Source organism: Thermomyces dupontii, assembly GCF_041956625.1.
Source record: "Thermomyces dupontii strain NRRL 2155 unplaced genomic scaffold VTN31scaffold_8, whole genome shotgun sequence".
NCBI lineage: Eukaryota > Fungi > Ascomycota > Eurotiomycetes > Eurotiales > Trichocomaceae > Thermomyces > Thermomyces dupontii.
In genome coordinates this window covers 344,156-366,453 of record NW_027192314.1, presented here as the reverse complement: position 1 = coordinate 366,453, position 22,298 = coordinate 344,156, and the positions used below count along the sequence as shown (strand labels likewise).

The 22,298-nt window shown below is 51.8% G+C and overlaps 12 protein-coding genes and 1 non-coding gene across 13 annotated transcripts; 5 read left to right on the top strand and 8 right to left on the bottom strand.

The window, feature by feature from the left end:
• Nucleotides 1-209: 209 nt before the first annotated feature.
• On the top strand, nucleotides 210-768 carry VTN31DRAFT_6910 (uncharacterized protein; the record flags this gene model as incomplete). The annotated part of the gene is made up of 2 exons (XM_069407573.1): nucleotides 210-236; nucleotides 337-768. The coding sequence occupies 2 exons, from the start codon at nucleotides 210-212 to the stop codon at nucleotides 766-768; spliced, it is 459 nt and encodes a 152-aa protein (XP_069258213.1).
• Nucleotides 769-1,032: 264 nt separating this feature from the next.
• On the top strand, nucleotides 1,033-1,114 carry VTN31DRAFT_t82. Its single transcript has one exon. It is a non-coding gene; the product is annotated as a tRNA-Ser (tRNA).
• Nucleotides 1,115-1,330: 216 nt separating this feature from the next.
• VTN31DRAFT_6909 (uncharacterized protein) lies at nucleotides 1,331-3,707 on the bottom strand (the record flags this gene model as incomplete). The annotated part of the gene is made up of 2 exons (XM_069407571.1): nucleotides 1,331-3,649; nucleotides 3,702-3,707. 2 exons carry the CDS (start codon nucleotides 3,705-3,707, stop codon nucleotides 1,331-1,333), a joined length of 2,325 nt encoding a protein of 774 aa, XP_069258212.1.
• A 492-nt stretch (nucleotides 3,708-4,199) lies between these two features.
• Nucleotides 4,200-6,121, bottom strand: VTN31DRAFT_6908 (uncharacterized protein; the record flags this gene model as incomplete). Its single annotated transcript, XM_069407570.1, has 4 exons — nucleotides 4,200-5,112; nucleotides 5,163-5,557; nucleotides 5,625-5,951; nucleotides 6,020-6,121. 4 exons carry the CDS (start codon nucleotides 6,119-6,121, stop codon nucleotides 4,200-4,202), a joined length of 1,737 nt encoding a protein of 578 aa, XP_069258211.1.
• Nucleotides 6,122-6,420: 299 nt separating this feature from the next.
• VTN31DRAFT_6907 (uncharacterized protein) lies at nucleotides 6,421-7,842 on the top strand (the record flags this gene model as incomplete). The annotated part of the gene is made up of 2 exons (XM_069407569.1): nucleotides 6,421-7,200; nucleotides 7,270-7,842. The coding sequence occupies 2 exons, from the start codon at nucleotides 6,421-6,423 to the stop codon at nucleotides 7,840-7,842; spliced, it is 1,353 nt and encodes a 450-aa protein (XP_069258210.1).
• Nucleotides 7,843-7,996: 154 nt separating this feature from the next.
• On the bottom strand, nucleotides 7,997-9,160 carry VTN31DRAFT_6906 (uncharacterized protein; the record flags this gene model as incomplete). The annotated part of the gene is made up of 1 exon (XM_069407568.1): nucleotides 7,997-9,160. One exon carries the CDS (start codon nucleotides 9,158-9,160, stop codon nucleotides 7,997-7,999), a length of 1,164 nt encoding a protein of 387 aa, XP_069258209.1.
• Nucleotides 9,161-9,413: 253 nt separating this feature from the next.
• Nucleotides 9,414-10,689, bottom strand: VTN31DRAFT_6905 (uncharacterized protein; the record flags this gene model as incomplete). The annotated part of the gene is made up of 5 exons (XM_069407567.1): nucleotides 9,414-9,642; nucleotides 9,700-10,122; nucleotides 10,172-10,271; nucleotides 10,323-10,543; nucleotides 10,598-10,689. The coding sequence occupies 5 exons, from the start codon at nucleotides 10,687-10,689 to the stop codon at nucleotides 9,414-9,416; spliced, it is 1,065 nt and encodes a 354-aa protein (XP_069258208.1).
• Nucleotides 10,690-11,077: 388 nt separating this feature from the next.
• Nucleotides 11,078-12,958, bottom strand: VTN31DRAFT_6904 (uncharacterized protein; the record flags this gene model as incomplete). The annotated part of the gene is made up of 2 exons (XM_069407566.1): nucleotides 11,078-11,878; nucleotides 11,927-12,958. 2 exons carry the CDS (start codon nucleotides 12,956-12,958, stop codon nucleotides 11,078-11,080), a joined length of 1,833 nt encoding a protein of 610 aa, XP_069258207.1.
• A 1,051-nt stretch (nucleotides 12,959-14,009) lies between these two features.
• Nucleotides 14,010-15,575, top strand: VTN31DRAFT_6903 (uncharacterized protein; the record flags this gene model as incomplete). Its single annotated transcript, XM_069407565.1, has 3 exons — nucleotides 14,010-14,276; nucleotides 14,343-14,759; nucleotides 14,808-15,575. 3 exons carry the CDS (start codon nucleotides 14,010-14,012, stop codon nucleotides 15,573-15,575), a joined length of 1,452 nt encoding a protein of 483 aa, XP_069258206.1.
• A 224-nt stretch (nucleotides 15,576-15,799) lies between these two features.
• On the bottom strand, nucleotides 15,800-16,915 carry VTN31DRAFT_6902 (uncharacterized protein; the record flags this gene model as incomplete). Its single annotated transcript, XM_069407564.1, has 4 exons — nucleotides 15,800-15,938; nucleotides 16,000-16,103; nucleotides 16,173-16,750; nucleotides 16,810-16,915. 4 exons carry the CDS (start codon nucleotides 16,913-16,915, stop codon nucleotides 15,800-15,802), a joined length of 927 nt encoding a protein of 308 aa, XP_069258205.1.
• A 601-nt stretch (nucleotides 16,916-17,516) lies between these two features.
• On the bottom strand, nucleotides 17,517-19,396 carry VTN31DRAFT_6901 (uncharacterized protein; the record flags this gene model as incomplete). The annotated part of the gene is made up of 5 exons (XM_069407563.1): nucleotides 17,517-18,413; nucleotides 18,464-18,658; nucleotides 18,717-18,989; nucleotides 19,044-19,065; nucleotides 19,119-19,396. The coding sequence occupies 5 exons, from the start codon at nucleotides 19,394-19,396 to the stop codon at nucleotides 17,517-17,519; spliced, it is 1,665 nt and encodes a 554-aa protein (XP_069258204.1).
• Nucleotides 19,397-20,067: 671 nt separating this feature from the next.
• Nucleotides 20,068-20,815, top strand: VTN31DRAFT_6900 (uncharacterized protein; the record flags this gene model as incomplete). The annotated part of the gene is made up of 3 exons (XM_069407562.1): nucleotides 20,068-20,533; nucleotides 20,597-20,665; nucleotides 20,718-20,815. 3 exons carry the CDS (start codon nucleotides 20,068-20,070, stop codon nucleotides 20,813-20,815), a joined length of 633 nt encoding a protein of 210 aa, XP_069258203.1.
• A 68-nt stretch (nucleotides 20,816-20,883) lies between these two features.
• On the bottom strand, nucleotides 20,884-22,076 carry VTN31DRAFT_6899 (uncharacterized protein; the record flags this gene model as incomplete). Its single annotated transcript, XM_069407559.1, has 4 exons — nucleotides 20,884-21,467; nucleotides 21,517-21,669; nucleotides 21,723-21,973; nucleotides 22,033-22,076. 4 exons carry the CDS (start codon nucleotides 22,074-22,076, stop codon nucleotides 20,884-20,886), a joined length of 1,032 nt encoding a protein of 343 aa, XP_069258202.1.
• Between the last annotated feature and the right edge of the window lie 222 nt (nucleotides 22,077-22,298).

The following is a 22,298-nucleotide window of genomic DNA, read 5'->3' as shown; positions in this document are numbered from 1 at the left end:
TACGTTCATCTGCGGCATCCATCCTCGATGAAAATCTCTCCGTGGAGTGTCGTTTTCCGAGTGAAGTAGTTCGATTTTCTCTATCGGTCTCCGGTACAAATCGTTAATCCTAACAAACTGGCCGGAGTGTGCCTTTGGGGCCTCATCAGGGATTGAACTGGGTTTCATTCATGGCTTGCAAACCATCATCATAGAGCCGCAGCTGGAAGATGGGTTCATCTCTGGAAACAGTCAAGGTTGGGACTTTGCAACGAGAATTCCCCGCCTCCCTTTTGGGTACTATCAAAGTACGAAGTAGCGTTCCGATTCTAATGCATATAACCGTTTTCCTCGCAGACCCTAACCTTTCCTGCGCTCTTCTCCCTCGCCGTCTACCTCCTCTTTGGCTATGTGATCATCCCGTTCTTCAAGCGATATCACCAACGCTACTCGCAGTATCTGCCATTGGACAGGCTCTCCATACATACCTCTTCCTTGCGGGAACGAATGGCTGATGCGCTGATGCGCCTGTTTCTTCCATCGACGTGGCGACGACGAGCGAACAACCCCCACGATGCGGTCAGCATCTACGAGGAGGAGGGCGAGAACATGGTGGGTATGGATCTGGATCCTTCGCGAAGGGAGGCGCTGGAGAGGCGAAGGAGTGCCAGTGATAACCAAGTGCGGTTAAGCCGTGATTTGGAGGAGGGATTCATGGATGACAGCGAAGACGAGGATGCCGACGGACGGGAAGGCCAGAGCAGTCGCGGAAGAGCTCCAAGGAGATGATATGAAGTCGGGGCCAGAGCGAAATGAATACTCGCCGTACGTATTCGATGCTCTACTTTTCTACCCGACCCTGACCGACCCCGTAATGTAGGTTTTATGTGTACAACTTGGAGCTGCAATACCGTAGTCCCGCCGATCAAATCGACAAGCGGAAGCAGGCAGCTCAGGCTTCTCGGCCGCTTAGAGCCCTAGACGAGGCAATATCTGCCTAAGAAGACCATAAAGCTTGATAGAACATTAAGAGGGGCGGGGCTGCTGATCGGAGACACTATGGCCGAGCGGTCTAAGGCGATAGATTAGAAATCTATTCTCTTCGGAGGCGTCGGTTCGAATCCGACTGGTGTCGCCATTTCTTTTTTTTTTGTGACCTTTTTCCCATGCCTTTTCCACATCTGGCAACATTTGTCAACGAAAGTGATTAACTAGTATCATTGTCGCAATTGATAATGGCATATGGTCAATTGTATGAAAAGAAACGTTAGTATACAGTCCAAACACCGAAACCTAAAAAATGGTCTATAAACATTATAACCTAATGCTATGGACAGAGAAATGAACAGTCTCATGTCGAAATCGTATCCTTCACCCAATTCTCCAGTCCTCCTTTGGCAATAATTTCTTGTACATTTGGCGGCAACTCTCCAACACGGTGCGTCCATTTCTTACCTCCTTCACCTTCCTGGACCTCAATCCGGCTGCGCCGAACATCCCAAGTCAGCGTCCACCCGGTGCGGCGAGTGAGGGCTTTTCCTTTGCCCGGGGCCCTAAATGTCTCCCGGAGCCGTTCAATCAAACGAGGGACTTCCAACCCCATGAGGGCGTTGTTGATGCTGTTGCGGGAGAAGATGTTACCGAAACTACCCGAAACAACCAACGGGATCTTCTTTGCCAGGATCGCCGTCGCAGCTTGTTCGCGCGAGCTGCCGCAGCCGAAATTGAAACCCGCTACCAAGATGTCACCTTCCTTGGCGATCGATGAAAAGGAAGGATCGTAGTTCGACATGCACACCTCCGCCATCGTCTCTTTCGACACGTTGTCTTGGTAGGTGTACTTCCCCGGATAGATGCCATCAGTGTTGATGTTGTCCGCGTCGCAGAAGACGATTTCCCCGGAGATCCGCTCGGGGAAGCCGGGATAGACCTCGGTGTGGGGTTCCTCCTCGCCGGTGGTGGCATCGGAGCCCAGCTTCTTTTCGCTCTCCTCGATGATACTGTCCAGGTCACCAATGATCTTAGACAGTTGTTGCTCGGGAGTCAACATGCGGTTTTCGTCTTTGATACCGTCACCTTCACCCCGCACAACTCCAGTCCAATTCTCGGGCTTCTGGTACCGCCCGGGCCCGCTGATGTATCCGCTCAGCGCGCTCGCCGCAACAACCTCAGGGCTTCCCAAATACGCCTTCGCATCTGTGCTACCCATGCGGCCCTTGAAGTTGCGGTTCGACGCGCTGATGCCAACCTCGCCTGGTTCTAGCAGCCCCGTTCCGAGTCCGATGCAAGGACCGCACCCTGCCGGTAGAGCTTCGGCACCTGCTTCGAGCAGGATCTGCCAGTCCCCGGATTTCTCGGCGACTTGTTGTTCGGGGAGAGACGCGGCTGCGATGTAGAACTTCACTCCCTCGGCGATCTTGGGAACCTGGCCGTTGTTCTTCTTTGCCGCTTCGCGGAAAACATTGGCCGCAGCTGCAATGTCAGATGCACGCGAGTTTGTGCACGACACCAGATATGCCTTGTCGACCTTGATCTTCTGTGCCTGTAGCTCGCTCAGCGGCGTGGCAACCTTCACTGAGTTTGGCCCGGAGACGTAGGGAGACAATGTCGAAAGGTCGAGGAAGAGCTCCTTGGCGTATTTGGCGTCCTTGTCAGCAGACAGCGGATTCTCGAACAGCTTCTCCAAGCGCTCATGCGTGAAATGCTGCGCCATGAGGCTCTTGTACGATTGATCGGCCGGGCCTGCGGCCGCCGCTGCAGCCTTCTCTCGGAGCCACTCCTTGAGTACGTCGTCGATGGGGAACAGGCCTGAGAGCGCACCCCACTCTGTCGTCATGTTGGCGATCGTTAGACGATCATCCACTTTGAGACTGCGCATCGTCTCTGGGGAGCCCGTGAATTCGATAGCATGATTCAAAACGTCGTCCTTGTCGAACAGACCACACAAAGCAACGATCACATCCTTGCCTGTTACACCTTCGGGCAGGACACCGGTAAAGGTAACTTTGGCCACCGGAGGTATCTGCCACCAGGTCTTCCCCGTTGCCCAGATACTGGCACCATCCGTCCGGACGATAGGAGTCCCAAGACAGCCCACTCCGCCATACATGTTACTGTGGCTGTCCGAAGCCACTACCAATGTGCCCGGCCAAGCATAACCCTCTTCCACCATGATCTGGTGCCCAATGCCTCGGCCTGCTGGGTAGAACTCGACGCCATGGAGCTTCGCGAACTCCTCGATCTGGCGGTATTTCTGCAGATTCTTCTCCGACTTATTCTGGACGTCGTGGTCAAGAGTCATAACCACCTGTTTCGGGTCATGCAATTTCGAGGCGCCAATGGACATGAACTTCAGAGCCACGGGCCATGAGTTGTCGTGCGTCATGCATCTGTATGGCGATATGGTCACGTAGTCCCCGGACTTGACAAACTTGCCCTTGGGCAGCCCGACGGAATACTGCTGAACAATCTTCTCTGTCAAGGTCTGCGGCACTGCGGCGTTTTTCATGGACGCGAAGATCGCGCTGGCGCGCGCGTCCTCCAACTGAGTTTGAAAGACATCTTGCGCGAGGAAATTGTTCGTCGAAGAGAACGCTCGCAACTGGGCTGCGGTGCGCAGGGAGCGCTGGTTCAGCGTCACCCGCCGGGGAAGTGACCGAATGGCCCTGGACTAGAATCTTTGAGTGTCTACTCTCTCAGGAAGTTTCGACTGGAGCGCTCACTATCATATTACGGCACAATCCCTGGAATTTGTCCTGGGGATGAACTTGACAAAATCCCAAGATCTGACGAATGAAAATGCGTCTGATTCCTATCACCTAAATGCAAACACCGCAAACAGCTCCGGGATCGGAGGATCGGAGTCACAGGTATCACGTGACTGATTATAGAGGATCGAAATACGGAGTATTACGGAGTGTAACTACGGAGTACTCCGTAGTCCGTACGGAGTACAGTATGGTTTAGTTAAATTATGAGTAGTTATGTAAGTTACTCTGTTCATACGTCGAGACCTCGGCCCGACTCCGATGTCGCATGTTGTTGACGTGCCTTGGCATGGAAGACTACATTCAGTCCCAAATTGTTACTCGTATCTCAATAAAAGAGGAAATAATCAGCAGCGGATCAGAAAGCACTTCATATATTGAAATTGTTCCCAACGTACGAGTAACTTCAGTATCGATCCAAATGAATGAGTTGATACTAACCAATGCGTGCATTCAACCAGTTTCCTCCATTGCACGGAATGGCATTGTACCTGGAACATTGGGGACGAAATTTGGATTGAAGAACCAGAGCTGAATGCCGTCATAGCTAACCAGGGCAAAGACCTCACGGTCACCTAAAGGTAGCATGCGAGGTTGCTCGGACAGCTCGGTACCGAATCTCGCTCGAGGTCGGGAGTTTGGAATAACTTTGTCACAAGTTCTAACTTCCCGGATATCCAGCTGGTACGGATGCAATGTTATGGTGCCGTCGGCGGCGTTGCAGATATCGAAGCGGTTAAGATGGTGAATCCATTGATAGGTTATGTAGGGGGTGATCATGTGTGGGATGATGAGCTCGCAAAATTCTGTGGAGTCTGTCGTCTCGATGGGCAGGGCCTCGTCGTTCCATCGGAGGCTGAGCTTGTCGATGGCGTAGTCGTACATCAGGTCCATCATCGTGAACTTGTCATCCGTTCGGGAGAATAGCTGGGTTACTGTCTTATGGCCAAAGGTGCGATGGTTAGGGGATAATCCTCCTGGTGGGAACCCTACCTCGTCCACACGACGACCCGGCGGCGGTAGGTGAAAATGTTTCCTGTCGAGAAGGCGTCCCGTCAACGTCCACTTGGTCTGCTGCACCTCGGGCGGATAGTACTTGTCCCAGTCGATCTCGAAGGTCACAAGCACATTCTCATCCACGTCCATATGCCATAACCACAACTCGCAGAAACTGCCAATTTCTTGGATATCATCCGTGCTCAGATCCCAAATGTAGATGGGGGTAGGTTGAGGTGAGCCCTCGAACGTAAGCCTCTGGAACATGACCACTTTGTCTCTCTCGAGACAAACCTCCTCAGGGTCAAGGAAAAAGCCAGGATCCATTGTCCGTCTCTCTAATGTGTGTATATTCCACGCTGTGAAATGCCTGCCAGCGCTCCTGTTAGGCGAATCCGGAAAAGGGGCAGGGCTTCATACGCATCCTCCCACATCATGACAAGATAGCAATCTGACAGAAAGAAGCACCAGAGTTTATGGTGTTCATTCACTGATTCTTCGTCGGTCCAACGCAATCTCGCACCAGTTTCAAGATCCAACATCTCGACGGTGTGAGTTTCCCATATGCCGTAGCATAATCGTCGAGAATGGTACAAAAAGTCCCCAATCCTTGTCGCCGATTCTGAGCAGGGCAGAAAGACCTTCTTAACCGGCCGAGCACACTGCAAACCATGTCGCCATTGGAAAAATGCCATCGCGTCGTCGGCCGCTACACTCTTGCTGTCCAGGCCAAGGAATTCAAGTGTTTGGTCGTGAACCAAAGCACGCTTTAAGACTGAATCGCTCGAGAAAATTGTACGCCATCTCTTCGAGACCTAGGGACGGCTCCTGTTAGGAGAATTGAAAGATGGCTTTGATAATCGTCTAGTGGTCAATGCGCACCCTCTGGCTTCGGACAATGTCTACTGGATCTAGATGCGCCGCTATCTGAAGCAGAAGTTCGAGAGGCAAAGAGTCCATCAAAGCACCCTGCTCGGATCGATCCGGCCGTGAGCGCGCCGCTTCAGCGGGGTGGTCGACGGACGAACTCATCACTAAGTAGTATCGAAGCAGCAACTTACTCCCGGCACAAGGGAAACAGACGGAGGCGTGGCAGGGGGGACTCCAGGGCCTGCGGGGGAGATCGATGCATGTTAATCTCAAATTCCGTTCGCTCCTAACCGGTTTGTTGACATGAAACTCCAAGTCTCCCGCGGTTAGAAGTTGCGACTGCAAACCAACACGGTTAGTTTCTTTTCGGCCAGTCAAGGCAGTCAGAGGAGTAGCCAGATTCATACTATCGCTAATAGTGAACAATCGGCATTATTATCCCTCTTAACAAATCTATTGGGCGCTGGGCATCCATCCATTTGGCAGGTCCACGATCGGATTTCATGCATGAGTCATGGGTGGCAGAAGTTAGGGTTGAAGTTCAAATTATCGGAGCGCAAACATCCATCATCATCCATGAATTGGTTGTTGACTCAATTTCAGTTCTAAGAGTCAGAGATCGACCGGAACCCTCATTCAATTGTAGAGATTGGTACAATTCGCATCCATAGTATTGCTGCCGCTTGAATCCTGTCATTGCACTTGTACCCCTCCATTCTAGACTTTCTGGCCCCGCCATCCGAAGGTACTTTTTCCATCCAAGCAAAAACTTGGAAGTTGTCACCAGCACAAGCAACCTCAAAACAGCATGCCCACACGACAAGAAGTCGCCTATTTTGGCGCCGGGCCCGCGCCGCTCCCGACGCACGTCCTCGAAGCCGGCGCAAAGGCATTCGTCAATTTCAATGACACCGGACTTGGACTCGGTGAGATCTCACACCGGTCGTCGACTGCAAATGAGATTCTGGCGCAAACGAAAGGCGACCTGAGCACGCTGCTCGATATCCCAGACAACTACGAGATTTTGTTCCTACAAGGCGGCGGATCGGGAGAATTCAGTGCCGTGGTGCAGAATCTGGTCGCAGTGTGGGTGGAGAGACGGCGGCGGAAAGCGGAAGCCGAGATTCGACAGACACTGTCGCGGGGCGATGGCGAGGAGGACAAGGCCCGTGTGGAAGAGGTCGTGGTGAAGAGACTGCAGAAAGAGGTGGAGGAGGAGCTGAAGTTGGACTATGTGGTGACGGGGTCGTGGTCGCTCAAAGCTGCGCAAGAAGCCACTCGGCTGGTGGGCGCCAAATACGTGAACATCGCGGTGGATGCGCGCACGGCGAATCATGGGAAATTCGGCATCATTCCGCCCGAGGACACCTGGTCCTTGACTCCGACAAGGAAGCAAGGCGGGAAGGGATCTGCATTTGTGTACTACTGCGACAACGAAACCGTCGATGGAGTCGAGTTTCCAGCATTTCCCAAATCATTGGAGCCCCAGGGCCATGAAAATCCAGAGGACGAACGATTGATCGTGGCCGATATGAGCTCCAATTTCCTCAGCCGTAAAGTGGATGTTAGCAAGTTCGCTGTCATCTTCGTGAGTAACCCCTCGCAGCCAGTCTGTCCATGCATCTCAGACAATCATGCTAATGCAAATGGGCAACAGGGTGGCGCGCAAAAGAACATCGGCATCGCCGGTATCACCATCGTGATTGTCCGCAAAGATCTCCTCCCTCCTCAAACAGCCAGCCCGCCCCCATCTGTACTGCAGAAGCTGAACATCGGCGGCCTTCCCGGTCCGATAATCCTTGACTGGGCCACCACCGCTAAAAACAATTCATTGTATAACACGTTGCCCATCTTCAACCTCTGGATCGCTGGCCAAGTCGTCGCGCATCTCGTGAAAACTTTTGGCGACGCCAGGATCAGTGGACAGGAGGAGATCGCCAACCGCAAGGCCGCGCTGCTCTACGAAGCACTGGATAAGTATCCCAATGTCTATCAGGTGGTGCCGCACAAGTCTGTGCGCAGTCGAATGAATGTGTGCTTCCGCGTCTACGGTGGAGATGCGGACAAGGAGAAGGAATTTCTGGCGGGCGCGGAAAAACGCCTTCTGCAGGGCCTCAAGGGCCATCGTAGCGTCGGCGGCATCCGAGCAAGCAATTACAATGCGGTGCCGCTCGAGAATGTCCAGAGACTGGTAGAGTATCTGGAAGACTACGCGAAGGGTCAGATTTGAGCTCCGTGGGCTACCTGCACCTCAAAACACACAACGAGCGTGTAAAACTGTTTTGCAACTGAATGCTATTCGCATTCACATGTCTATATTCGAGCGATGCATATACAACACCTTCGACCGACTCCAGCGCCATGCTTGTTCCATAGAGGCAAATCTACAATTTCCAAACCGCCCATCCTCTCAAATCCAACTCTCCAAACAGCCCACGTACGGGACCCTGAAGCTCTCGGCCCTGAGCCCACATCTTGGGGCCAGCCATATAACTCACGAAACCGTCCGGTCCCGAGATGATGATCATCTTTTTGCTAGGACCAGATTCAGCAACTGAATTGGTAAAGGATTGGATGTCCTTCTTTGTGATGAAGGTATGTTCTTCATCAACAAAGTAGTCCACCGTGATCTGGCCCGGATACTGCGCTTTGAGTGCCTGTAGCTCACGGACAACGACACCTTCGCTGTCCGATGGTTTCACCGGCTGCGGCTCTTGCGGCGTTGCAGCCTTCCAAAACTTCCACCAGGGCGTTTTGGGAGACACCTGAGTTGTGGTAGTATCGCTCACACCACCAAGGCAATCCTCGCGCTTGCGATTCGCCCAAAGAATATGCATCCGTGGCCTTCTGCCATCCTTTGTTCGTGACAGCAGGGTATACGCAGCCTGCAGTGCGGGTGCGATGCCCGTCCCACCCGCGATGAAAAGAATATGGTCCACGTTGGGGTCAATCTCGCATTCAAGTTGCGGCCCCCGGATTTCAATTTCCGACCCAATTGGCAGACTGTGCAGATAGCGCGACACTTCCCCGTGTGGCTCTCGCCGGATCAGAAAGCGTAATGACTCGTCATCACTCTTGCCTCTGTCGTTACCCGCATCCGGTGAAGGAGGCAGAGGCGTATAGTCTCGGCCAATCTGGAGCTGGGGCTGCTTGAACAGAACACTCCAGATACCAGCACGCCATGCCGCCTGGTACGTCTCCGCGTTGTCGGCAGGCCGATTTGGCTCTAGGGTGAAGATGCTATTGGTCGACGATACGGGCTCGCGGGACACTAATCGGTAGTGCGCGAATGTGTGCGGATTCAAGCTTGGGTTCCCGGCATCTTGTCTGGATCTAATGTACGCTCCCACTGCGGCTGCGGCGACGGCTACGAGGGTTGCCCGGAGGAAGATGCGTTTCTTTGGCGGAGGCTCTTTGGTCGAGGAGTCATGGCGGCGACGGCGGCTGGACGGGGTAAACCAGTTCAACAGGGATTTTGGGGGTTTTCTGAACGTGACTGCATTGCGACTGTGTGTCCACAGCGCTGCAGAGGGAGGTTGGAGGGCCATGGATGCGGTGGATGGTTGAAGCAGCGGCGATGATATTCCGAGATCGAAGGCCCGCCAAGCCACATTTCGCCTCGGCCATTATTGGGGTTAGCTTACCCGATACGGTAAATATAGAGTGAATCCTACGAAAATAAGTAACGCAGAAAGACCCAAGCCTCCAAGGAAAATCATTGTTGTCCTTGAAATGACCCGAAGCGAACCATCTAACTCCCAACGCCAAACATGCAGGTCAGACACTTTAACAAGAGACAAGTCAATCGTCCTTCGGCGGCTCGAACAGCTCCGGCTTCATGTTGATCTTGCACAGCTTGGCGACACACCCGCTCAACTGCAACAGCGATTGGACTCCATCCAGGATGCGCATATGAGTGAATCCAATCTCCTTGATAAACTCGAGCTTAGAGTGTTCGGACAGCGTCGGAATGGTCTTGGTAACTCGGAACATGGTGCTGATGATGTCGTAGGGGGAGTATCCCAAATTCCTGGCCGATTGTCAGAACAGGTCGTGGATGTCGATGGACAGCGGCTTGCACCCTTACCATAACTCATTCAGAATGTCTAATGCCGCATCAACTTTCCCTTCCCAACATGCCTTGATCATCGCCTGCACTTTGATCGGATGTGGACTGTCGATCACCCGGAAGACATTATCTCCACTGACAAACCCGAACCCAGCCCATGTACTTTGCAAGTTATTGATTGCCTGGCGCATGTCACCTTCGGCACTGAAAACAAGCGCTGCAATGCCGTCCTCGGAATATTTCACTTTCTCTGCTTCGCAAATCTGCGTAATCCGCTTTACGATCTGGGCGTCCGTCAAGCGGGAATATCGAAGAATAGCACAACGAGATTGAATCGGCTCAATAATCTTGTTAGACTGATTGCACGCGAAGGCAAAACGGGTAGTCGATGAGTAGATTTCCATTGTCCGACGCAAGGCTTGCTGTGCACCGGGTGTCATGCTGCTTCTGGTCAGGCCTCTGCTACGCCTCGAGAGAGCACGAGACATACCTATCCGCCTCATCCAGAATGATGATTTTGTGCCTACCCGGCGGTAATGTAACTTTTTTTTGTGCAAAGCCTTTGATCCGGTTGCGGACGACGTCGATGCCTATAACCTGAATCAGCATGTCCATCTCTCATACCCCGTGGGTAAACCAACCTCGCTCATCACTCGCATTCAACTCGAGCACGGCCTCCTTATATGCATCGCCCAGCAATTGCCTGGCAAGGCACAAAATGGAAGTCGTCTTTCCAATCCCAGGCATTCCCGAGATAATGAGATGCGGCATGTTGCCATCTTTTGCGATGATTTTCAATCGCTCTACGGTCTCGGTATTTCCAACAATATCATCGAGAAAGACCGGTCGATATTTCTCGACCCTGCAATTTTGTATCAGCAATGCTCTTCGTGCGGTCGGAGAAGTAGTTGCGCACCATGGCAGCTCATAGTCTGGAGGAGCGCCTGCAGTATTGGCGCGAAGACCATTGCGGGCCGCCGCGGTGGACGAAGACTCTGCTTGAACCATTTGCGCCGATCTGAATGAACTGAATCATTCAATGGAGGTCTTTTCAGTTGCTGCACATGACGAACGCGAACTCGAGGCGGGTCGCGTTTCGCGTGTTCACGTGTTTGCGACAGCAACAATAACTTTATTCTACGCTAATCCTTAAATAGCAAATGCTTTATTTCGTCTAGTTACCTGTAGTGGACATCGTGCATGCTTCAAGACTTACTCATTTGCTCGACCAATTCGAACTCTTGCAACAATAATGGCAACAGTGTCACATCGTTTAATACTATTGTACATGGAAGATACATTTAAGACTATCACTAAGTAGCGTTCTATGCAAATCCCCCAGTGCCCATAACATCAGACTGCCCGTAATGTCCCCTAAAATGTACCATCGTAATTGCTACCTTCGCCAGAACTTCCAGTCAGGTAGATCGATCCGCCCGTCTCGCTGATAAATGCGCCAAAAGTATGCCGGAATGCCAGCAATGACGAAGCCAACCACAATCAAAGTCTGGAGCGGCTGTGCAATGACGGCTCGACTGAGTAGAAAGAGGCTGACACAGCAGAAAATAATCGGTGTTGTGATCCATGTCCGATATGGTCGCTCCAGGCGAGGTTCGCGAATTCGCAAAACAATCAGTCCGAGAACAGTCAGGAAATAGAAGGTATAGCCAGCAACGCCGTAAAAGGTCACGAGAGTGCCAAATTCGCCCACACCAACGTAAATCGAGGTCAAAGTCGCATTGAAAACCATAGCATTAACCGGAGTAAACCACATTCCGCCGTAGTCTCTGAAAAGTCGTGAGATAATCTTGCCAAACCGCGAGCGTCGCTGGGGGCGATGCCCGCCGGAATTGCTGCCGGGCTTTCCAATGCCAATGTACCCAAAGAGAGCAGGCAAGTACCCCTCTTTGCCAGCGGCGTAGATGAGCCTCCCGCTAGTAAAGATTGTGGCATTCAGAGCCCCAATACAGCTGACTGACACAACAAGGGCGAAGGCAAGAGCACCGATATGGCCGAACACTTTGGCACCAAACTGCACCGCCACGGTGTTGCTTTTGTTGATTGTTGATAGCGGAAGGACAAGAAAGTACGCAACATTGGAAAGCAGGTAGGAAATAATCACCAAGGGCATGGCGGTGTGAATCGCACGCGGCAAGTCACGGTTTGCGTTTTTGAACTCGCCAGCCACGTAGTTGGTCTGCTGCAATTAGAATGGCGCAACCGAGATTTAGGGAGGAAGACATACGTTATCCCAACCATCAAAGGCCCACAAGCCAGCGTAGAGTGCCACCGCCCAGCTTGAGATGTCATGGCTGGTGCCCTCGAACCAACTCATGGTCTTCCAGTCCTGACTTGCCTGTCCCTTGGAGGACACACCCGTCACAGCAACGACGATCCCAATCACCGTGACTGCAAGGAGTGCGACGAACTTGAAAAACATCGACACATCGCCGATGAAGGTCCCTACTCTGGTAGAGATGCAATTGAGTAGTGTTACTGTCACGACTCCCACCAGTGCAACACCCTTGTTGATCCATGGATTCACGTTCTCCACTTCAGCTCCAATCACGGCCCTGACTACGTACTCTCCAAAGATGATCGCGATGATGGCTGCCGACCCTGGTTTTAACACGAAGACCGCGCACCACCCGAAGAGAAAGCCAACGAATTCCCCGAATATCTTCGACAAGTACACCTGCGGCCCGCCATTCACAGGAATCGCACCGCCGAGTTCTGCATAGCTGGCCGCCCCTGTCCAGGCCAAAATCCCGGAAACCGTCCAAACGATGAGCGATGCACCTGGCGAGCCCGCGTTGACGTTGACCTGGCTGGGGGAGGAAAAAATGCCAGATCCGATGATGAGGGCAACAATCAGCGAAAGCCCATTCAAATAGGTTAGGGACTTGTGCTTTTCCAGCGAGCCATCGCGACGTCCCGTGTATCGGTCCAGCGACGTCAAAGACGGAGCACCCAAGGGCGCGTAGCCACCAGCGGTCTGCGAAAGGGGAAATATGGTGCTTCCGAAATCGAAGGCAGAGGTCACCGAATACGAGCGACCAGGTCTTGTTCGCCCGGACTCTAGGGCGTTTGCTTCTGACAGTGGATCATCGTTTTCGAGGGAGAGTTTCCCCGACGAGAGGTTCGAGCGCGAAGAGGCGACGGAAGAACGATCGCTCGATGCTGAAGGAGAGGATGATGCTAGAGATGCGAGTTCGAGGGAGTCCCGTGGCGGATGACTGCCGGAGGGTCCACTGGTATTGAATGCGACTCGTGACATACCGATGCGGCTTTGAGATGTCGTGTCATCAAGCGTCAAGCAGCACAACAAAGAACGCCATTCCCAGAGGCAATTCAGACTCGGATCATGCAGTTAGGAACTGAGGAACAAGTAATAAGCACCCCGTCGTCAGTTTGGTGATCAACTCATTTTTAAAACAAGATGATTCTCCAAATTTCCACCGGCTCAATGAATTGGTAAAGAGAGGGTTCGGTCACAATATGAGACGAAGGTGAACAACTGCTGCTGATGGGGAGAGTTCTTTCGACCGTTGATTTTCCCATTCTCCAATCTCCTGGCGTCTTAGCTGAGCTTAGCATGTGCATGAGGAATCCGTGTGGAGATGGGTTCATGCACACCCCCCCCCAAAATGCACACCTACGCTAAACCCAATTGGTAGGTAGCCTAATCTTGAAACGAAACGACTTAGATAAATGCACACCTCTTCGATAAGTACCTAATCACAGACTCTCCTTTCGAAAAGTGCCGAGTCCTGTCCATGGCGTTTGAATTTGATTACTGTACGAAGTGAACCATTCCAGACAGCTCGCATAGTGGAGCCTACATTATCTTCACCAACTTGATCAGGTCATATTGTTCGGACTGGTCAGTCTTTTATCGTCGCGAGTTACGGCGTCACGTGTGTAGCCTGTTGGCTCAACGGCGCCTGAACGCACCTTTGACTTAGGGCTAGGGGGGTAGTGGCGTACCAAAGTGCCGGACTTGAAGTCCTCGATTAAACTCAAGTTTATCACTCCCAACCTTGGCAGAGTTGGTTCTACTCCTCCTGTACTAGTAGAGCCATGCCACAGGGAACTCCACTGTAGCATTCGCGTGGGTTCAAGAGCTTCTTGGGCACTACCAAGGTAAGGTTCAGGACCTATTATGGCTGCCCGGAGTAGATCCGATTCGCATCGGTAGATTAGTACCAATATAACGGAGTTCTGCTAGCAAGACTATTAAAGAAGGCTAAGAGCCCGTCAGTCAATGCTACCACTTGCAGTGTTCCTCCTCTGTGATTTCGTCTTTCATTGAATCATCCCATTGATAGATGGTTGGCACAGTTGCAATGTTCTGGCTCGTTGTGTTGGCCGCTGCCGTCCATGCGGTGGACACCAGCTGGCACAGACCAAGTGCGACGGATATCAACAATCTGGACAAAGTGCTACATGGGGATGGAGTTTTCGGATTCATATTCAATAGTTCAGAAACTCCGCGACGCCAGTATGGCGTGTACAACTACTGCAACATGCCTCATGTCAGAAGGACTGAGTACAAGCGTGCTCCTCACAACTATGAGCTCGTTTACGTCGAGACGGCATGTCCCCTGAACCTGAGCAGCAACACATGACATGATAAGACATGCTAATGTAGGCTCCGTCAGATCCATCGCCATCACAAGAGGACACCGTACCAGAGCAATACCTTCCCCGTGGAGAATTACCCATGGAATTGCGACGCCACCCGGCTGTTTTACCATGGTGCAACAGATTCTCGCTTTCAACCTAGAGCCTACACATATTGGAAATTCGTCGACAGCCCATTGAATACTCTCCCTACGAGCGGATTCGATGGCACCTGCGCCTTTCCGCAGTTAACAGCAGAAGGCCTCCAAGACTCCTTTCAGCATGGGCGAGACCTGTTCGGGGTGTATCATGACATGCTCAGATTCTTGCCCCGCCACCTCGACAACGACGTGGTCCAGTTTCGAGTGACAAACAACGTGATCACGAGCGAGGTTGCGAGTATGATTATCGCAGGAATGTACGGGTCTCAGCGAGAGGTCCCATTGCATATTCAAGTATGTCACGCCCCGTGATGAGAGAGCTTCCTCTGACTTCGAGTGCAGAAAGAAGAAGTCGATTCTCTCGAACCAACGTATTCTTGCCCTAGAGGGAGTGACTTGTTCTCCAACATCAAAAGTACTCGCAACGAGTCGCCCTGGAAGAAACACCTGGATCTCACACAGAAACTTTTTGAATCGCTCGATGACATATCCGGAGTATCGCCGGACGCTGAAGATTGGCACAACAGCTTCGATCACTACTTTGATAGTCTCTCTTCTCGACTTTGTCACCACAAGCCGCTCCCATGCAATGTCGATGATCCACACAAATGTGTTACTCAGGACCAGACGAATACCGTCCTTCGTCTTGGTCAATGGGAGTATTCCTACATTTATCGTGATAATCCATCATCGCTGGAGGCTAGTACGGCAACTTTTGGGTTGTGGTTGGCTGAGCTGGCGTCGCACCTGCGCGACCAAATAACCCATCCTACGGGACCCAGCTGGAAAAAGGGAAAACGAGCTTTGTATCGCCACAACGTGGCGCATGACGGCAGTGTATCCCGACTGCTTTCGATACTCCAGCTCGACAAGATGGTATGGCCAGGGATGGGCGCGGAGGTAGTCTTTGAACTGTACCGACAACGGCGGAAGTTCAGCTGGAAGCATGAGGATAAATTCTTTATCCGTGTGTTATGGGGAGGCCAGGTAATGACAAGCTCGAATCCAGATTTGGGGAAGATGGACATGATCCCTGTGGAGAGATTTCTGGGTTACATCGATTCTTTGGTTGGCCCAAAGGGAAGCAAAATTCCCAAACTCTGTGGGTAAATAGGTAGGTATGTACCTATATTCGTTTCCATTGTGACTAGTCATTCCTTGGTTGCTTGTATCATTAGCTAGGAACAGTTACTATAATGAATCAGATTGTGCACATCATTGACATCGCCCCTGCTGAATTAGCTGCCTTATCTAGGTCACATGTCGGAATACAAGGCAAATCATGTTTGTCGGCACTACTGATGAATGACAAAACGATGGTTCGTGTATCACAATCACTTCTTCAAAAGGGCACCCCGAGGTGCAGGCATCAGCGCATTAGGCGGAGGTGTGTTGCGGCTGTTGAAGTCATCAACCATCTGTTCGAACGTGACCCATTCAACTCCCTCATGTTTATTGATATATTCGATGAGTCTGCTTGCAGATTAGTCACCAGAGTAAATCGGAAGGATATATGTCAGAGAAGTGCCTTTACCTCTCATGCATGAGCAATACATGTGGCCGGCCAGAAACGTCCGGATGAATAGTCATTGGGAAGATAAACTCGTCGTACTCGCGATAGAAGTAGTCAAAATGATCCTATATGTAGTGTTATTCTTAGCTCTCTGTTTCTGAAGGACAACCAGAAACAAGAGAGCAAAGACCAACCTTCCAGATATCTTCAATATCCCTTGGGTTCACCCATCCATGGCTATTGGGCGACTTCTTGATGAACATCATCGGGGGCAAATCGTCAAGATACCAGTTAGCCGGAATCTCAACCAAGCCTGTATCTTGACCGCGGACAAGCGGTTTCATCCACTCTTCGGCTTTCTTCGAATAGTCGATCTTGGTCCACGAGTCGCCGGTGCGAAGCCAGTACATCTGGCAATCATGGTGGGACATCGAATGGTCGTACTCAATGCCGTACGACAGCAGCAGCTCCGCCTGCTCCTTGGAAGTTTCCCACCAAGGTGCAACAATTCCACGAGGTGGCTTGCCGCAGAACTCAGTCAGCTGGCGGTACGTCTTGTCCAAGACATCTCGCTGTTGCTCCAGCGTCATGTCACTCGGATTCTCGTGGCTGTACCCATGAAGTCCGATCTCGTGCCCGGCATCGCGTACTTGGGCACATTCTTCGGGAAACGTATCCAGAGAGTGACCTGGGATGAACCAAGTGGCTTTGATGTTATATTTGTCGAAAAGTTTCAACAAACGCGGTGTGCCAACATGACCAGCCCAGAGACCTTTCTCCCGATTCAATTCAGCACACGAACCACGATTCGGGCCGTCAGGAGATGCCCACCTCGTGATATGTCGTTAGAGCTATCTTCTCCGCCATAAGAGCCGAGCCAGCCGGCAACTGCATCGACATCGACGCCGTAACCAACGAGAACGCGCTTCCTGCCCATCTTCGTTTAGTTTAGTTTTCAGAGATCACTGTTCAAAAAGTGCTAACTAATGAGAAAACTCCTGCGTGGACTCGACCAGTACTGTATATATACCTATAGAAGATATAAGCACATTCCAAGTGCCTGACTTCTGTCGGTCATTACTCCGTACCAGTGCAGGTCAGTTGTTCATTGATTATCCCCATCTCACTTGTGTCCAGCTGCCCTCTTGGAGTGACGCAATTCCCCGCATCGGAGAAACTCCATGATTCATGAATGATAAGCCCCTCTGACAAGACAACCGGTATGGGAGGTTTGTTTCACCGAAGGTGCCCAAGGTGATACACTTTTGCAAGCTGACCCGATTCAACACGATGAAACAATAGTATGGGCTGCGTTAATAAGCTAGGGTTAGGGCTTAGGGCTAATGCATTCGAAGTAAAAGAACCAAGTATCAACCTGGTTAGCCTGTCATTCGGCCATACGAGGCCTGTTATAGGCGCGTAATCGGCACGACAATCGCTGCACGAGAGCCATAGGGGTAGAAACTGTTTCCTTAGTATCATATCAAATCGTGTGCCTAGGATCTGAATTTCTGACCTAAACTGTTCTGTTCAAGTATCTACAGCTTCCTCGCTGCCCTCCATGTTTTTTCTATCACCGTCGCAGCTCCAAGAACCTTTTCTTCCTCCAATTTCTGTCCCACCACCTGCAGATTGATTGGATGGCCAGCCAATTGAGCCGGGTCGTAAAGGTTCCAGTTGAACGCATCGAGATCATTCCTTGGAATATGCTTTTCTTGCACGATATCATCTGGCCGGACAACATCCACCGGGAAAGTAATGGCAGGATAGTCAAGCACGTTCCACACCTTGGTATATCCGACCCAGCGTACGGATCGGTGAGGAACAGCTAGATGTGGCATTGTCGGGGTCAGCAAAACATCCACTGGCCTCCCAGAGGGCGAACGAGCAGCATTCCACTGGTCAAGATAACGTTTCTGCGCCGCGACCTTGCGCTTGTTAATTTGCCAGTACTCGTACACAGAAATCGGTTTTCCTCTGTTGACGAGGGCCTCGACATGGGGAACAAATGGTTCTCCAGCGACGGCAACATCTCGACGGATATCCTCCCCACCATCAGCAGTGTAGTAGGTATCCAGGATGTTCACGATATCTGCGTGGCTCGATGTGTCCCAAGGAATAATCTCGTGCCCCTGGGCCTCCAGCACTTTGGTGACCTCTCTTAACGCTCGCGCAATAGGAGGATGGACTCTGACCACGCCATCATCGACGATTAATCCTATAACTAGAGGCCTGGTTTGGACTTCTTGAAACATCTCTTTGTTCCAGAGCAGAGGCGAGCAGCGCGGATCCATACGCCATGGTCTGCTATTCGCAACTAGGCGACTCACATGGACGATAGTTTCGAGATCTCGAGACAACCAGCCGACTGCCGAAGGGACATGTTCCTGACCCTCAGTCGACACCGGTACGCCGTAGTAGGGTAGACGACTGGACTTTGACAATATCAGCACCCGTCCGGGTTCCGAGAAGGAAGATAACTTACACTGGGTTTGAATCCGTACAGGCCAACCATTTGCTGGGGAATTCGAACACTGCCACCGATATCTGTTCCTAGTCCAAAAATCGATCCATGCAAGGCAAGCAATGCAGCTTCACCGCCAGTAGAGCCTCCTGGAGTAAGATCAGGATTTCGAGGGTGCACAGTCAAACCCCAGAGCGGATTCTCAGTTTCAGCCCACTATGAATGTTAGTACGATCAAACATGAACCCTTTTTCCAAGATCGGCGTAGTCCTACCATTATACTCTGAGGGAGATTTGTTTTTGCAATGACAATGGCCCCAAGGCTTCTCAAAATCTGTACCAGAACTGCATCTTCTGCCGCCGGTTTGAAAGCACGTCCAACGTATCCTAAAGTCGAATCGTAACCTTTGACATTGAACTGATCCTTGATGGTAATGGGGATTCCATGGAGCGGTCCCTTGACTTTCTTGGTCGATTGGAACTCCCGATCCAGTTCCCTCGCTTGCTCAATTGCGTCGTCGAAGAGGACTTCAGTGATTGCATTTGTCTGGCAGGTGGTCAACCCTGGCCATCAAATGAAATCGATGATCAGAGAACGCACCAACTGATGAGCGATTGTCGCCCTGCCGAACAAAGTTAGACATTTCTGTACCTGTCGCGGACGTATGCTACTAGCCTTTTGATATACGCTCGGACAACCTCCTCTGCTGTAAATTCACCCGCGACCAGTCGTCGGTGCAATTCAGGGATGCTGTCGATGTCCGTTATTTCCTGGACGCGCGGCTCCGATGGGATTGCAGAACGCAAGAAGACACTATCTACTCGCGGTGGACGGGCATCCAAGTCATCAACCAAGTACGGCTTCAGCAAGGCATCTCGCATTGCCCGCTTCTGGGCAACAATGTCCTGCCATTTGCAGTCCTCATGGTTAGAGGGCGCCTGGTAGTCCTTCATGTTTCCTTCTCGTCTCTCGTGCTTAATCGACTTTCTACGTCTGGCCCTAACGACGATTGCCCCGATAAAATGAGACAAGGAGAGGCGTTACCCTTATCTTTACGTTAATTAACGACATTCCCAGACGGTCTCTACTTATCCCCGATTGCTCGCACCACCCTCGATACTTTTTCGGCGAGTATTCCGACTTGGCTAACGGGTTGGTGACCGACATGCGGCCCAGTTCGTGGTTTACAAAAGACCCCACAAACTCCCTGGGACTTGATTGGAGTCTGGACTCTGGAGTGCCGAGGGCACCGAGATCAAAACGCAAAGAAGCTGCCACCTTGGATTCTGGGTCTGAGGAGTTCGCATTGTTACGCCAGTTGGTCGAGATTTGTCACAATGGGACTCGTGCATTCACAATTTACTTTGTTGGGTAGGTATGGCGTAGGCATAATATAGGGTACTGCATTTATCCTCAGGGATATTTCCGCAAAGATTTCGACTTCTCTGCAGTGGTGCACCCTTCTATCGAGCAAACTTCAAGCTGCAAGACGGCCTGGATATTCGTGAAGATTCAGATATCCTATGTATGATCTATGACTTGACCTGGATAATCAATTAGAGAGATACCTATTCTCACCGTCTATCATACTCTCGGTTCAATCGGTCACTTTCCCAGCCCAGAGATGCCACATCCTCGCGCGCAGAACGTCAACAATTCCCACGCCTCAAACCCCTCCAAAAGCCACAACACGCGCGCTCAGGCGCAATCTGCCATAAGTCAGAACTCTGTTCGTCGCAATCCATTTCATCAGCATCTCAACCAGCGACCCGGCACAACAAAGCCAAGCCCGGAGATCGTTTCTGAGCCTGAGCGGCCAACATCAGCGACGGTTTTTGGCGTGACGACGGCGGAGGCATCAGCATCGCCCACAGCATCGAGTCCTCTGGACAGCCGCGAGATTGTACCGAGGGATCAGAATGGAAACTACAAGCTGGATATTCCCGCCCTGCCGCCCGTCATGCTGGAAGACGAGAGCGATGAGAGCCCCATGGACGGAATGGAAGATGGCCAACCGGGCTCCGGTTCGGGGAACACGGGTATGGCGAATTCAGGAATGGATGGTGAGCTTGGATCGAGGGATAAAGAAAGTATGCGGCATTCTTTGAACCCGCTGCCAGCTGCTTGTGAGAAGAGATGCTGATTGCAGGAAGAACTGGAGGCCAGTTTGATGGAAATGATGTATCGAAATCGCAATCGACAGCTGAGCAATGAGCCATCTGGTAAGTACGAGTTGTGCAGGTCCCTGGGCCACAGCTAACAGGTTGTGGCAAGAAATTCTCAATCTGATTCACCAGAGTTTACGAATGAAAGTCGCCGCTCTGGACGAAGATAACTGGATGTTCGAGCCCGAAGATAACATCCGCATATAGCGCTGATCGACTTAGAATACGTGGTCTTGGACCAACATATTTGACCTATGCATTTGCTAAAGAAACAACTAGTCTAGCTCCATGCTGGACGGCGGTGCCTCAACCTTTCTCGATGCCGCCCGATTCGACGCGCCGGGTCTCTGGTTGGCCTGCCCGCCGCCAAAAAGCATGTTATTCATCATCTCCAGAAGAGGGTTGCCTTGTCGCGGAATCTGGATGTCGAAATATATCTCTCCTATCCGAGCCAGCGCATCGTTCCAGATTCCAACTTCCTGGATATGCGCCGCGTACTGCTTCGTGAGGTCGCGGAACAGATCCGCGCTACCCCGCTGGATGGCGATGAGAAGCAGACTGATGAAGTTGAGTAGCGGGAGGGACGGGTAAACGCGAACGTCGGAGCTGGTGCTGCTGACTTCTTGAGACACGAGCGACGGATTGGAGGAAGACAATCGCGATGTAAAGACGAGAAACGCCTTGTTGGCGTTCCGGAGGTTACCAACGAGCAGGTACGGGAAAACGGCGCGGGAAGCATAGACGGCAGCGGTATGCGGCTCGTCGTGGGTATACCATTCGAACTCCAGTTTGGCCAGTGTCTCCGCGGACTCCGTACTGCCCAGCGCTAGGTGCTTCTCGGCGTCGTAGGGTTCGTTTTCTAGAGAGGAATCAGCCGCAAGTTCATGAAATGTCACTCACAAACGTACCCTCCGCGTACACGGAGCCAGCCGCATGATGTAGATCAGGATCACCTCTTTCCGAGGGACCGAACTTGGCACTCCAAGCGATCATCTCGCTAATATATCGTTTCCGGGAGGGTTCGTCCGGGGGGAATTCTCGCAGTAGTTCAATGAGTCGTTCTGGAACAACCGTCAGCCTGCGATACCGTATCTCGGAGCATGACGGAGCGTACTCTTGCGCGATCGCGACACTTCATCATCCCCTGTGATTTCCCACTCCCCCTTGGTGTACACCTCTAAGACCAACATAATGGCGAGATCCCCTCCACTCGCGGCGGCACCCTGCTGAGAGCCGGCCCGGAGTAGGGCTTTGGCTCCACCGGTCAAGATATCGGCCGCTGCATCGTAGTTTGATTGCTTCAGGTATCGCGCGGCGATGACACGCAGCTGTTGGTGGGCTTCGTAGTAGGATCCTGCAGCGATTCTTCATGGGTTGGTTGGTCAGCCCGCAACGCATATAAGATGGGGCCCGGAGAGGAATACTTCTCTTGCTGGCGCGCAATGGTTTTGTCGATTTTGGATGTCATTGTGCGAGCGTGCAAGAGCTGCAGCAGGAAATCTCGACGTGGTGAATCTTTGAAGAGAAATACCTCAGTAACTAATTGAAGGCGCGATCAGGAATCCTCGGCGGGGCACGACGATTGTTTGGTTTTGGTGTCAGCGACTCTGGAGCTTTCGATCCTCGGCGATCTTCTCCTTGCGTGAAAGAAAGCACCGCTTTTCACACGTCTTCACAGCTTTGCAATCGA